The following is a 15,534-nucleotide window of genomic DNA, read 5'->3' on the forward strand; positions in this document are numbered from 1 at the left end:
CACTGAGCTACATCCCCAGACCTTTTTACTTTGAGACAGGTCTTTGTTAAGTTGCTGAAACTGGCTTGAAACTTGCAATCCTCCTGCCTCAACCTTCCAAGTTGCTGGGATTATAAGCATGCTGGCTAGAACAGCTTAATTTTTAATATTTATTTATTTACTCATTTATTTTTTATTTTGTAGTGCTGGGGATCAAACCCAGGTCCTCATGCATGCTAGGCAAATTCTGTACCACTGTTTTAGCCCCCCAGAACAGTTGTGGATTTTCAGAAAAACTGAGACTATAGTACAAAGTTCTGATACCCTACACTTGATTTTCTGTCTCTTTTAACCTCTTATATTAGTATGTACATTTCTTACAATTAATAAGCCAATATTGATACATTACTACTAACTTAAGTCAATAATTTATTTGGACTATTTTAATTTTTACTTTGCATCCTTTTTTTTTTAAATTTCATGACCCCCTCCATGATATCACATTAAATTTAGTTGTCATATCTTTTTTAGGCTTCTCTTAACTTTCCCTGGGTTTGATGAAGTTAACTTTTTTTTTTTTTTTTAAGATATAGGATTTACTTGCAATATTACCCAGGCTGGCAAGTGATATTATCAGTTCAGTCTCCCAAGTAGCTGGAACTTCAAATGCACAACACCATGCCTGACAAGTTTAATTGTTTTGAAGAGCCCAGGTTAGGTATTTTTTTAAATTATATTTTTAGTTATAAATGAACACAATATGTTTGTTTATTTATTTTTATGTGGTGCTGAGGATCGAACCCAGTGCTTACATGTACTAGGCAAGTTCTACCACTGAGCCACAATCCCAGCCCAGGTCAGCTATTTTTATAGGATTGCTCATTATTGGAATTTGTCTGATGCATGTCTTGTGATAAGACAGAGCTATAGACAGAACTATAGGGTATTGGGAAGAAGATCATATAGGAAGTGCCATTTAAAATCACAATTCCCGGGCTGGGGTTGTGGCTCAGTGGTAGAGCGCTGGGTTCGATCCTCAGCACCACATAAAAACAAATAAATAAAGGTATTGTGTCCAACTACAACTAAAAAAAAAATAAATATTTTTTAAAAATCACAATTCACACTAGCTAAACTGTGGAACCAACTTAGATGCCATTCAATAGATGAATGGATAAAAAAATGTGGCATATATACACAATGGAATATTACTCAGCAATAAAAGAGAATAAAATCATGGCATTTGCAGGTAAATGGATGGAATTAGAGAAGATAATGCTAAGTGAAGTTAGCCAATCCCCAAAACCAAATGCCGAATGTTTTCTCTGATATAAGGAGGCTGATTCATAGTGGGGTAGGGAGGGGGAGCATGGGAGGAATAGTCAAATTCTCGAGATAGAGCAGAGGAATGGGAGGGGAAGGAAGGGGGCATGGGGTTACTGATGGTGGAATTTGATGGACATTATTATCCAAAGTACATGTATGAATACATGAGTTGGTGTGACTATACTTTGTATACAACCAGAGATATGAAAAATTGTGCTCTATATGTGTAATAAAAATTGTAATCCATTCTGCTGTCATATAAATTTAGAAAATAATTTAAAAAAAGAATTGGAAAAAAATAAAATCACATCATATTAAGCATACATACTACCAACATGACTTAGGACTACTGATTAACTGGACTATTGATTAAATGGAGAAAGGACTGTTGGGTTTCTCCATTGTAAAGTTCCCTATATACCCTTCCTACCCACTTTTCACCTTCTCCCTTTCCATATTGTACACTTTGAGAGAATTTCTTTATGTGCAGCCAACACCTAAGGAATGGAGAATTATATGTTATGCTTATCCTTTCCTTTTTTTTTTTAATATTTATTTTTCAGTTTTTGGTGGACACAACATCTTTATTTTATTTTTTTATCTTATTATTATTTTTTTTTTGGTGGGGTTCTTTTTTTTTGTCTTTTTTGGAACTGGGGGTCGAACCCAGGGCTCTGCGAATGCAAGGCAGATGCTTTGCCACTGAGCTACATCCCAGCTTTATTTTATTTTTTGTGTGGTGCTGAGGATCGAACCCAGTGCCCCATGCATGCCAGGCGAGCGCTTTACCGCTTGAACCACATCCCCAGCCCATTATCCTTTCCTTTTTATATAATCCATATCATTCTAACATTTCTTTTCCACATACCTTAAAGTAGCTTTAAAAAATTAAGTAGCATAAATCATGAGAGGCCTGCACAGAGTTCTTGTCTTCTACATCCTAAATTCAATCTGTAATCAAACCCTACTGAGTCTATCTTCAAAATAGAATCCCAACAACTCCCCTCCCACCACCCTCTGTTGCTACCATTCTGGTTCAAGCCATCATCAATCTCTCTCCTAGGGTATTGTAGCAACTTTCTAACTGGTTTCCTTGCTTCTGCCCTCATCTAGATTATTTTCAGTGTAGCAACTAATGATCCTTTTAAAACCTAAAATCAGTTCATTTCAGTCCCCTATTTACATTCTCCAATGGCCATAACTTAGGAATACAGGGAAGTCCTCATCATTGCCTATAGAGCTATTTGTAGTCTGTCGACCCTACTAATCACCTCCATCTCAATTCTTTTTCTTTTTTTTTGGTACTGGGGATTGAACCCAGGGCACTTAACCACTGAGACAATCCCCAGCGTTTTTAAAATATTTTATTTTGAGGCAGTGTCTTGCTAAATTGCTTAGGCCTTGCTAAATTGCTGAGGCTGGGTTTGAACTAGTGATCTTCCTGCCTCAGTGTTGGAAATAGCTTTCGGTTAACAGCTAGTAGCTATGAGCAGTTCAGAGTGCTAGGAAAACCTACGCTTGTACAGGCCTGACAGGAACACCTACAGGACAGGGCACTCTGCTCTAGCGAGCCATCCGTGAAACCACATCCTCAGCACTTGTGGTCAGCGTTGCCAAGCTACCAGACTACCAGGTCAGGAAACCGAGCATCAAATGCTTCAGGGCATGTAACCCCCCAACTCATAACCTCCCTCCCTTAGGGACAAAGACCCTTCCAGACTGCGTTCCATCATGACAGCAATGTTTAGTGCTTCCTCATAGTGTGGTTACATTAGGCATAAGATGATTGGCTTATAGATGCTAAGGTACTTATGTGTGATTGGTGGGCATGCCCTCCCTGAGCCCTATAACAGCTGTAGGCATTCCAAAAATAAATGAGCTTCCTTGGAGGTCGACTGAGGTGTCACCTGCCAGCTCTCACCAGTTCCTGGTGTCTATGTGTTGCTGTGACACCACATCTCTACCCCCCACGACTGAGGTAGCCAAGTGACCATCGACCACCAGGGACATAGGAACACATCTCAGCCTCCCCAGCCGCCTGGCCCATCTCAATTCTTTTTTTTTTTTTTTGGTTGTAGATAGACACAATGCCTTTTATTTTATTTATTTTAAAAAAATACTTATTCTTAAGTTTTAGGTGAACACATTATCTTTATTTTACATTTATGTGGTGCTGAGGATCAAACCCAGTGCCTAGTGCATGCTAGACAAGCACTCTACTACTAAGCCACAATCCCAGCCCCTGTTTAATTTTTTTTATGTGGTGCCCTGGATTGAACCCAGTGCCTCACTCATGCTAGGCAAACACTCTACCACTGAGCCACAACCCTGGCCCTCCACCTCAGGTCTTTTTTTAATTTTTTTTTTTTTTAGTTGTAGATGGATTCAATATCTTTATTTTATTTGTTTTTTATTTGTATGTGGTGCCTGGAATTGAACCCAGTGCCTCACACATTCTAGACAAGTGCTCTACCACTGAACTACAACCCTGGCCCCCACCTCAGTTCTTAATACACTTTTCCTCACTTGCTTTGCTCAAGATATACTGGGCTCCTGCTTTTTCTTGAAGATGCGTGGACGCTCCTACCTCAGGACCTTTGCACTTCATATACCTATGGCAAACACTGAGATGTGTACATAAGATCTCTCTCTAAAAAGAACTTGCTGGGGGCTGGGGATGTGGCTCAAGCGGTAGCACTCTCGCCTGGCATGCGTGCGGCCCGGGTTTGATCCTCAGCACCACATACAAACAAAGATGTTGTGTCCGCCGAAAACTAAAAAATAAATGTTGAAAAATTCTCTCTCTCTCTCTCTCTTCTTTAAAAAAAAACAAAAACAAAACTTGCTGATCAGTTGCAAAACAGGAAGTTGGGTGATAGCCTCTTGCTTGTTGCCTTTGGGATTTGCCTGATCTTTGGTGTTTGTTCTTTTTGGGAAGCTCAGTGGTTAAGTGACCCTGGGTTCAATCCCCAGTACCAAAAAAAAAAAAAAAAAAAAAAAAAAAATTGGGGGGCCTAGCCAATTCTGCCTATTACAGGATTCCTCAAAGGGGCAGTCCTTGTTCTGGAGATCATCACTGGTTTGGCCAACAGTTTGTCAAATATACACTGATGTCTGACAAAAAAATTCATAAGGCTCTTTCTGCTGTCACAACAAGAAAGAACACACTAATGTTTTCCGGAACTTTTCCAGGAAAGCAGAGAATGATACTTTATGAAGCATATATTTCTTGGCTGGCTTGATGCATTTTCTAGGTGAGTGTTCTTGCAAAAGGGCGGATGTTTATTCCACACAGCATAGTTTACAGATGAAGCTCAGACTTTAAGACATACCCATGTTATTCAGGAAACTAAGAAAAGTAGAGTTTTGGACTGGGAGTGTAGCTCAGTGGTAGAGTGCTTGCTTAGAATACTCAAGGCCCTGGATTTGATCCCCAGTTCTGCCAAACAAAAAAATCTTAAGTCAGCAAAGTATATGGCATTTATACTTCTGACTCTGTACTAACAGATTAATGGATCTTTAATGTTTTGTCCCTTGTTGAATATATTTGTCTACTTTGTCTGTTAGGAAATCATGTACTGCTAGCCCTTGGTATTCACAGGTTCCACATGCATAAGTTCAAACAACTAATGATTGAAAATATTCTGAAGACAAAATTGCATGTACTGACCATGTTCAAACTTTTGTCATTAATTCCAAACAATACAGTATAACAACTTGCATAGAATTTACATTGTACTAGGTATTATATTTAATTTAGAGATGATTTAAAGCATATATATATATATATATATATATATATATATATATAGGATGTACATAGACTATATGCAAACACTATACCATTTTGTATAAGGGACTTTGTGCATAGATTATATGCAAACACTACACCATTTTTTATAAGGGACTTGTGCATCTTCAGATTTTGGAATGGGGGAAAGGGTTTGGGAACCAATCCCTCACCATACTAGGGAAGGCACAATTATCACATTAGTAATCTGGCTGAGTGACACAAATCTATAGTCTCTGCTGTTCGAGAGACTGAAGCGGGTGGACCACTTGAGCCTTGGAAACCCAAACCAGCTTGGATAACTTAAAGAACCAGTCTCAAACACACACACACACACACACACACACAAAAAAAAAAAAAAAAAAAGAAAAGAAAAAAGAAAAAGAAAGAAAAGAAAACCAACATTAGCTTTGGAAACAATTATAAATAACCATACCACTATAATACTACCTATAACATGAAAGATCAGTACTATATATAATAACGATATTAGTTGTGCAGACAAGTATAAATGGCTTATAAATTTATCACTTTCTTTTCTGCTCAATGGGAAAATTTTTTTAAATCTGCTATAGAGAGAAGAGGATCTTTAAAACAGAAACTGGAAGAAATCCAATTTCCCCTTTCTTTTCTCCATTCAAGTAAAAGTTGTGGGATTAGGTTACAGGGCTGCGACCCTCCCGGTGACGATCCGGCCGGCGAACACTTCCGGCTTTCTAGCCTCACAGCCAGCCTGCAGGGTTTTTGATTGCGCGTGCGCAACCACTCCCCCCCCCCCCCCCAACCTAACCGTTCACAAAATGAAGGTTTAAAATCTTCGGAGTACTCTTCTTGGAGCGCCGGTGGCGCCCTCGGTACTCCAAAGAGCCTTGGGATTGGTGGAGAGCGGAACAGTTTCTGGGCTCTGATTGGGTGGCACATCAGCACGTCGCAGCGACCTTGCATGACGCCTCCAGCACCGCCCCTGCTCACCGACTGGCCGGACTTCTGACCAGTCAGTAGGCGCAGCGCGCTCTTTGGTTTCGCGAGCTAGTATTTGCCGCCTCAGTTCCCGCGACCCCAACGTCCCAGAGGCGGGGCCCGGAATCAGCGGAGGCTCTCCTTGGAGTAGTCTCGGTTCTGGCCCAACAAACACACCTCAGTTTTGCAGAGATTGCGGTGAGTGGGGTTTCGTGCTCCTGGTTCCCTTCGTGCAGCGGGGAGGGACGGTGGGTAATGTTCCGGGCCTGTAGTGGGTGGTTTCTGTTCTTGAGGAGCCTGGGGCAGATGACGAAAAGAAATAGGGGGAGAAATTAAATGGACTAGGAATTCTGAGTTCTCGCTCTTGCATTCTTTGCAATATCCGGCCGAGACTCTGATACATATAATAAGGGATCAGTTAACGTTCAAAGTTCGTGGTCTACTGGAAGTACTATGTCAATAGCAAGGTGTAAACCATGCTGTGTGTGTGAGAGGACACCGTGGTGTCCAGAAGATTTCGCAGAGATATTCGAGTTGGGTGATGAAGGATGACGGGTTTACCAGTGCATTCCAAGTCAAGGGGCAGACTGCGGAAACTGGAGGGCTGCAAGTAGTTCTGTTTGGGATGTAGAATGAGTGGATGGGAATATGGTTGTAATAATAGGATAGAGTCCCATTGCGAAGGTCCTTTATTCTGTATATGAAGAAGAGCCATGAACTCCTCCCCCACATGTTTTTATTGGTGCATTCTAGTTGTACATATTGATGGGATTTATTGTTACATACTCGTACGAGCACACAATACAACAATATCATATGGCCAGTATCCCTCCCCCGCACTTCTCCCTTCTCTCCGCACCTCCCACTCCTTGGTTCCTTTCCTCTACTGATCTTCCTTGATTTTTAAGAGATCTACTTCCACCTTTGTTTGCCTTTTTCCTCTCTAGCTTCTATATATGAGAGAAGGCATATGACTCTTAACCCTCTGAGTTTAACTTATTTCCTTTAACACAATCGTCTCTAGTTCCATTGTTTTTTTTCTGCAGATGCTATAATTTCATTATTATTTAGAGTGATAGACTTTTTAAGCATGAAAATAACTTGATCTGATTTATTCAGATAAACTTCTAACACAGTGGGAAACTTTTCAATAAATCTAGTGAAAGCTGATGAAGGGTGGTATGGAAAAGTAATTTATATGGGAAAAGATGGAGAAGACATGAGGATAACTTGATGGTTCTCTTTGATTCATGATGGTGCCATTACCAGGGAAGAATATGTTTTGCTAGGAATAGGTGTTTGTGGTTTTAGTTTCAATGTCTTATGTAATACTGTCGGAATAAACTACCTTATGTATGTTTTTTAGAATTTTTTTTTTTTTAGTGGTATATGGGCCCAATACCTCTATTTTATTTATTTTTATGTGCTGAGGATTGAACCTAGTGCCTCACATTGTGCTAGGCAAGTGCTCAATCACTGAGCTACAACCCCAGCCACTGTATATTGTTTTAAAATGAGAATTGGATCAATAATTTCCATCTTTTCACTCTCATGCACAAAGGAAGAAGAAACAAATATGGAATTTTAAAACACTTCTGTTTAATGAAGGAAATAGAAGCTATTTTGTATACTTTAGAGTATACAGAGAGCTATTTTTATTACTCTATATTCTGTTATCCATGACAACCAAGTGCTATAGAAGGGTTGTGGTGGGAGGAATATTATAAATATGGTGGGAAGGTCAGTAGAGTATGAGGAGATTTTGAGGGGGAGAAAGGAGGGACAGGAAAGGAGAGGAAATAGGGACTAAACTGGACAAAATTATGCTATGTGCACGTATAACTATACTACAGTGAATTCCACCTTTATGTATACCTATAAAGCACCAATAAATAAATAAGTGGAAGGTAAACCAGTAGTGTAGAGAAAGGAGAAGAAGAGAGGTGGGGAGGGAGAATGAGGAACTGGGGACTGAAATGGAATCAATAAAATTCTATGCATGTATGAATATGTCAAAATAAACCCAACTATTATATGCAACTATAATGCTCTTATAATAAAAGAAAAAAACATTAAAAAATTAAAAATAAGGGCTGTATAATTAAAATCTTGCATTCCATAGACGTTGCAGATATCTCTAATAGGGACTTTTTAGCCAACCTTACAAGGGCCAATAGGATTTTATTCTTATAGATATTTCCAGCCTCAGATTTTATTAAAAAAAGAAAAAAAAAATCTTTTCTAAATGATTTTTGCACTTACATTAGTAACCCTTCCCTATCTTATCTTGCTTCAGACAATTTCTTTGTGGTGGAATTGGAACAATGCACAAAACCTAAAACACTGTAAGACTTAAAAATATATGGAAAATACTGAACTATAAAGAAAAGGCTATGAGGTCTGTATTTTACTTCAGAAATATTTATTTAAATTTTTTTGGTTCTGGGAATTGAATCCAGGGGTAATTAACAACTGAGCCACATCCCAGCCCTTTTAAAAAATATTTTATTTAGAGATAGGGCCTCACTAAATAGCTTAGGGCCTCACTAAGTTGCTGAGACTGGCTTTGAACTTGTAATACTCCTGAGCTGCTGGGATTACAGGTGTGCACCTCCACGCCCTGTGCATACTTCAGAGATATTTAGAAGAAGTCATTCAGTGAGCAATTAGAAATGTAGGTTTGAAACTCAGGAAAGAAGTGGAAGCTGAAGGTTTGCACACATGGGAATGAATTAGAGTACTGAGAGGGGGCATTCCATATGGATCCAAAAAAAGAACACTGATTTGTTTTCAGAGGTATAAGTCAGTTTCTGGGGATACAATATTTATCTTTTATTGCCACAGGACTGAAGGTTCCTTGATGACTTTGTTATAGGCTTGTAAGTTTTCCTCTCTATGGTAGACTAATAAGGCTTTTGCTAAAAATTTCTTGTATTAAATACTACTTATCCTGTCCAGCTCAAAGCTGAAGTTGATAAAAGATTTTGTGGCAAAATCTGTGCTTTCCTTAGTGAATAGATAGATTTTGTTGCCTAAAATAAATATTAACAGATTTTGTTGCCTTTTTTTGACACTAATTTATAGGCAGAATGTCTCCAAAGAATGAAAATAATCAGCAGAATCTACAAGCATTTAATTTTATAACTACATAGTTATACTTAATATAAATAACCTAATTTTGCCTGCAATTTCATTAATGTATGGTTAAATCGTATTTCTTATTTCTTTAGGATACTGAAGATTTGAAGTTAAGTACATCATTTACAAATGTTATGGAGCCTACATATCCTCTTGCAAGACCCCAGATGAATACCAGGTATAGAAATATTTTTACAAAATGTTTTTTCTTAGCTGCTCACATTAACTTGAGAAGGTAAACTGCAAGAGAAGAAAGAATATAATCCTTATCATAAAAATATGGGTATATAATCCCAGCTCTACCACTTATTAAGTGACTGACCCAAGTTCATTAATTTAAACCTCTGTTTCTCATTTGTAAAATGGGGATGATAATTGCAAAACAAGAATATTGAGAAGGGATAAATAAGATTACTAAAAGCATCTGGCACATAGTAGGTACTCGGTAAATTATTAGTTACACTCTCTCCATTTATTTCAGTTCCATAAGATATCTCTTATTGATAGGAAATAGTACTTGAACTCCTGAGGCTAAAAATTATATTGGTGTTTGTTTATATCCTAAACAAATGGGAAAGTGTTTGGGTTCTTTTCCTTTTCTAAACACTAATTCCTTGTTTGGAATTATTTCACATTGAATATTCTAGGTTTCCTCAAACTTCTCTATGCCTTTACTAGTAATGTATAGTGAGAAGGAGGAGCTTGCCACCTGTCTTCTGATTTTCTCAATCTGTCATTACTTTGGGGGTTCAGGCAAATTGGCTTATATTTTCTGGCTCTTTGAATCATTTATTGCTCTTTTTCCCCTAGGGAAGAATAATTAATGCTGACATATGAATTTTTTTTCTTTCAAACTACACTTATACCCATGGGGTACCTTTATTCTCTGTATTATCTTCCTTTGTGCCAGATTTTCTTGAAAGACAATGGGAAATATGACCCAAGAAAGCTATCAGATTTCTTTTGCCTTAATTTTGGCCCTTCTGTTCTATCCCACTGCCACCTCTTATTCTTTGAATGTTTGTCAACTGCTGTTCTTTGAAAGGTACAGTTGTGTAACAAGGGTCAAATTCATTCCTTACATTCTACATAAGATATTTAATCATATGATTTAAACTCGTTAGTCCTTAACTCTAATTTCTTTTATTTATTTACGGACCTCTGGTTTTCTATGATCTCTGGAATTTAGAGCAGCAGTTCTAATTTGTATATGTGTTTAGGAGGGGAGTTAGAGCCCCTTTCTGAGTTTTGATAAAAGCCATGTATCTTATTTCCTAAGAAAAAGCTGTTACATACATACATGCAAATGTTTGCACCCAGTTTCAGGCTGCAAGGTTCAGTTTGTGTCTCTCCTCCCTCCGAAGTCTACCTACAGACTCCAGAGTAAGAAAAAGACTAATAACAACATTTATTGAAGTCTTACTATGTATCTGGTGCCATGCTAAGCACTTTGCATGCATTATTCTTTTTTTGGCTGGCTTTATAGGAATGTGCCCCCAAGTCCAGTGCATGTATTATTCTTTAATCTTCACAAGAAAACTATGAGATGAGTATCATTATTACCCATACTTTTCCCCCCCGCTTAAATGAGAAAAGTGTGGCATAGAGAAACTAGTCAACCCAAAGTCATACAGTTAGTAAGTAATATAGTCAGGATTTAAACCTGACTTCACTTCTTCCTTGTGCTCTGAGTAAGTAAACCTGAATATCATAGGTTGGGCTTTAAAGGTACTGTGGACTCCTAAAAGTGAAAAAGAAAGAGCTAACGCTGAGAGTACTTACAATAAAATAAGAATTGTTTTAAGCATTTATATATATTGACTTATTTAATATTTAGTGTAATGGTAAAGAAGCATTGATACCCCAGTTTAACAAATGAGGAAATTGAGTCAAAGAGAGGTAATTAACTTGAGCAAGGTTACATAGCTTGCAAATTTAGACGCCAAGAAGTTAGTTGGTAGACTTCTTGTTTTTTTTTCCTCCTCCTTTATTCCCTTATCTTCCTTTCCCAACCAGCCTCCATTTTATGTATTTATTTAGTTTTTTAGCTTTATTTTATTTTTAATTGATATATAATAACTGTACATGTTTATGGAATACAATGTGATGTTTTGAATAATATGTATATATTTTGTATGATTATCAAATCACAGTATTTAGCATATCCATTACCTCAAACATCTTTTCTTTTTGGTGAGAACATTAAAAATCCTCTCCTAGTTATTTTGAAATATATGATACAATATTGTTGATAAGTTACCCAGCTGTGCTATAGAACCCCAGAATTTACTCCAACTAAATGTAATTTTGTACTCATTGATTAATCTCTTCCTAGTCATCTCTTTCCTCCTACCTTTCCCAGCCTCTGATAATCATTACTCTACCAGGTAATTCTGTGAGATTGGCTTTTTCCATTCCACAAATGATTAAGATCATGCAGTCTTTGTTTTTCTGTCTGGCTTATTTCACTTAAACATAGTGTTCTGCAGTTTCATCCATTTTAGGACAAATGACAGGATTTCTTTTCTTTCTTTTTTTTTTTTAAACAGTTAAGTAGTGTTGCACACCACATTTTCTATATCTGTTGATGAATACTTGATTACAAATTTTAGTTATTGTGAATAGTACTGCAGTAAGCATAGGAATACAGATAATCTCTTTGACAAACTGATTTCATTTTCTTTGGATAGTACCCAATAGATTGCTGGATCTTTTTTAATTTTATATATATATATTTAGTTGTAGTTAGTTGGACACAATATTTTTATTTTATTTATTTATTTTTATGTGGTCCTAAGGATCAGACCCAGCACCTCACACGTGCTAGGTGAGCGTTCTACCACCGCTCAGCCCCAGCCTCAGCCCCAGATTGCTGGCTCTTATGGTAGCTTTATTTTTAATATTTTGAGGAACTCCCCAGGTGTGGTGGCGAATGCCTGTAATCCCAGTGGCTCGGGAGGCTAAAACAGGAGATCTGCAATTCAAAGCCAAGCTCTAAGCAACTCAGTGAGACTCTGCCTCTAAATAAAATACAAAATAGGGTTGGGGATGTGGCTCAATAGTGAGAGCCTCTGAGTTCAGTCCCTGGTACCAAAATAAAAATTTTTTTGAGGAACTCCGTGCTATTTTCCATAGTGCCATACCAATTTACATTCCCAACAACTGTCTGTAGGAGTTCCCACTTCTCCATAACCATTATAACCATGCCAGCATTTATTTTTTGTATTATTCAGCACCTTTATCTTTTTTTTTTTTTGATTGCCTCAAGCTCCAGGGCTCATCTTCCTGTCCCTGTAAGAGATGAATAACTTCTTTATAAAATTTCTACCAAGTTTGCTTTTCCTTGTGGTTTAATTATAAATTATTTTTTAAAAAGGTTTCCTTCAAGCAAGATAGTACCTTTCCACTTTCCTCCATCAAAATATGCACTTTGGAACCCAATGCCAATTGGAGATTTCATCTACTTACATCTCAATCACTACAGGTATAAGATGTTTCTCTTTTAAAATCAAACTAGTATAAACATGAGTCATAAAAGGATATGCAAGGAAAGTTGATTACTATGACCAGTTGTAGGTTGAGTGTCCCTAATCCCCAAATCCAAAGTTCTGAATACTCCAAAATTTCCATGAATGCCAACATGGGAAAATTCCACATCTAACTCATATGTGCTTTGTCACAATAAAAATGAAGACATACAACACAGTTGTATAAAATTGCCTTTATACTGTGTGAATGAGACGTGTATGAGATGTATATGAAACAAATGAATTTCATATTTAGACTTGGATCTCATCCTCAGGATATCTCATCTATATGCAAATGGCTCAAAATCTGAAACACTCTGGTCCCAGACATTTTGGATAAGGGACACTCAATCTATATTCATTTTTCTTTACTTTTCCATTAAAAGCTCTTTATGGACAAAAATTTCATCCTTTTGAGGAGTAATCTTAATCTCATAGTTAAAATATTCTGCAAATTTAAAGTTTCGAGTATTGTAGGAGTTAAAAAAAAATGTGAAATATCATAAGAACTAAAAGTGTTTTTCCTCATACTTCAGCATGTTGTCTTTGGAGGATATTGAGAAGACTGAACTGATTTTAAGTAGATCACATTAGAAGGAATAAATATAAAATATGGTGGTTTTGTTCAGGACCTTAAACAAAATACATAGAAGTTTATACTTAAAGTAATTGAAAGTTGGTTCATTGATATTTTATACATAAGCACCTACTTATTTAAAGCAGTAGTCTAAGAAGGATGGATTATACTGGGGAGAGCCTAGAGTCAGCTTAGCCATGAGATGGTTTTTGTATAATCATAGATTTATGCCATAGTGGTTTAAGGTATTATAACTGGAATCAGACTGCCTTTAGTCTGAAATCCTGATTCTACAACTGATTTATGTGACCTCAGTATATTAAGTATCAAGAATTTAGTTTCCTTATAAAATGGCTACAATACCTATTTCATAGTACCTTTGTTTTTTGTGATGGGTATTAAACCCAGGCCTCACACATGCTAGGCAAGTGCTCTACCACTCACCTATACCTCCAGCCCCTCATAGTTCTCTTATAAAGAATAAATAAGACAGGTTTTGTAAAGCAACTGACACTGTGCTTACAATAGAAAGTATTCAATAAATGGTATCTATGAACGTGTAATAGTATTCAGATCAAGAGGAAACACAGAATAAGATGTTTTGAAAAGATTTTATGGCATTTGATGATTGACTGAATAGAGTGACTGAAGGAGAGATAAAAGTAAAAAAAAGTATTTAGGTTCTAAACTAGTTGACAGAAAATAGGGGAGAATCTTATAGAAGTTTAATTAAATATTTGTTAGACCCATTCATCCTTTTCTCCATGTTTCTTTTTTTTTCTCTTTAATTTTTATTGTTGGTTGTTCAAAGCATTACATAGTTCTTGACATATCATATTTCACACTTTGATTCAAGTGGGTTATGAACTCCCATTTTTACCCCGTATGCAGATTGCAGCATCACATCGGTTACACATCCACTGTTTTACATATTGCTATACTAGTGTCTGTTGTATTCTGCTGCCTTTCCTATCCTCTACTATCCCCCCTCCCCTCCTCTCCCATCTTCTCTCTCTACCCCATCTACTGTAATTCATTTCTCCTCTTGTTTTTTTTTTTCCCCTTTCCCCTCACTTCCTCTTGTATGTAATTTTGTATAACCATGAGGGTCTCCTTCCATTTCCATGCACTTTCCCTTCTGTTTCCTTTTCCCTCCCACCTCTCACCCCTGTTTAATGTTAATCTTCTTCTCATGCTCTTCCTCCCTCTCCATGTTTCTTAACCTGTCTTTTTTCCTGCTGTCTGTGCTATGTTTTGAGTAATTTGTTTCTCAACTGTATTAATGTTTTCTTTTTTTTTTTAAGATGTTGATGAACCTTTATTTTATTCATTTACTTATATGTGGTGCTGAGAATTGAACCCAGTGCCTCACAAATGCTAGGCAAGCACTCTACCACTAGCCACAATCCCAACCCTACTAATGTTTTTTTTAGCTGTGCTTAGCCGCCATCTAACCTGTTTATTTAGGGTTTAGTTTTTTGTTTTTGCTTTTGTTTTTGTAGAACTGGGGATCAAACCCTGAGCCTCATATGTGCCAGATAAACACTCTACCACTGAGATATACATTAGCCCGTTTAGGTTTTTTTAAATGTAGAAGTACATACCATATATGTGAAAGAATGTTTATAATATATATAAACAATATTTTTATATATATCAGAATAACAACAAACAACTATGAATGGTAGGGTAGTACATGTCTGTAATCCCATCAACTTGGGAGACAGAGGCTTCTAGGAGGATTACAAGTTTGAGGCCAGCCTCAGCAACTTAGTGAGAACCTGTCTCAAAATAAAAATAAGGGCTGGGGCTGGGGCTCAGTGGCAGAATGCTTACCTAGCATGTGTGAGCCATTGGGTTTTATTCTTAGCACCGCTTACAAAAAATAAATAAAATAAAGGTATGCTATCCATCTATAACTCCAAAAAAAATCAAAACAAAACAAAAATAAATAAAAAATAAAAAGGGCTCAGATGTGGCTTAGTGGCAAAGCACCTTGGGTTCAATTCCCAGTATCAAAACAAATAAATATTTGTGTATTTATACCCAGTTGATTATATAATCCATTGAAATTTTAAAAATTTTAATTTATTTATTATTTTATTTATTTATTATTTTTATGTGGCACAGAAGATCAAACCCAGTGCCTCACACTTGCTAGGCAAGCATTCTACCACTGAGCTACAGCCCAAGCCCTAATCCATTTAGGTTTTAAGTGAATATATTTTTTACTTCTG

At 37.0% G+C, this 15,534-nt stretch overlaps 1 protein-coding gene across 5 annotated transcripts in view; it reads left to right on the forward strand.

The window, feature by feature from the left end:
* The first annotated feature begins 9,327 nt into the window (after nt 1-9,327).
* Stil (STIL centriolar assembly protein) overlaps nt 9,328-15,534 on the forward strand; it is a 51,949-nt gene continuing 45,742 nt past the window's right edge. For 4 of the 5 annotated variants that reach the window (XM_076862793.2, XM_076862792.2, XM_076862795.2 and 1 more), the window contains exons 1-2: nt 9,328-9,371; nt 12,570-12,677. In XM_076862793.2, coding sequence (XP_076718908.2) covers nt 9,328-9,371; nt 12,570-12,677 — 152 coding nt within the window. The remainder of the gene's footprint in view (nt 9,372-12,569; nt 12,678-15,534) is intronic. The other variant, XM_076862796.2, reaches the window with a different exon arrangement.

The sequence above is a fragment of the Callospermophilus lateralis genome, chromosome 7 (assembly GCF_048772815.1).
Source record: "Callospermophilus lateralis isolate mCalLat2 chromosome 7, mCalLat2.hap1, whole genome shotgun sequence".
Taxonomy (NCBI): Eukaryota; Metazoa; Chordata; class Mammalia; order Rodentia; family Sciuridae; genus Callospermophilus; species Callospermophilus lateralis.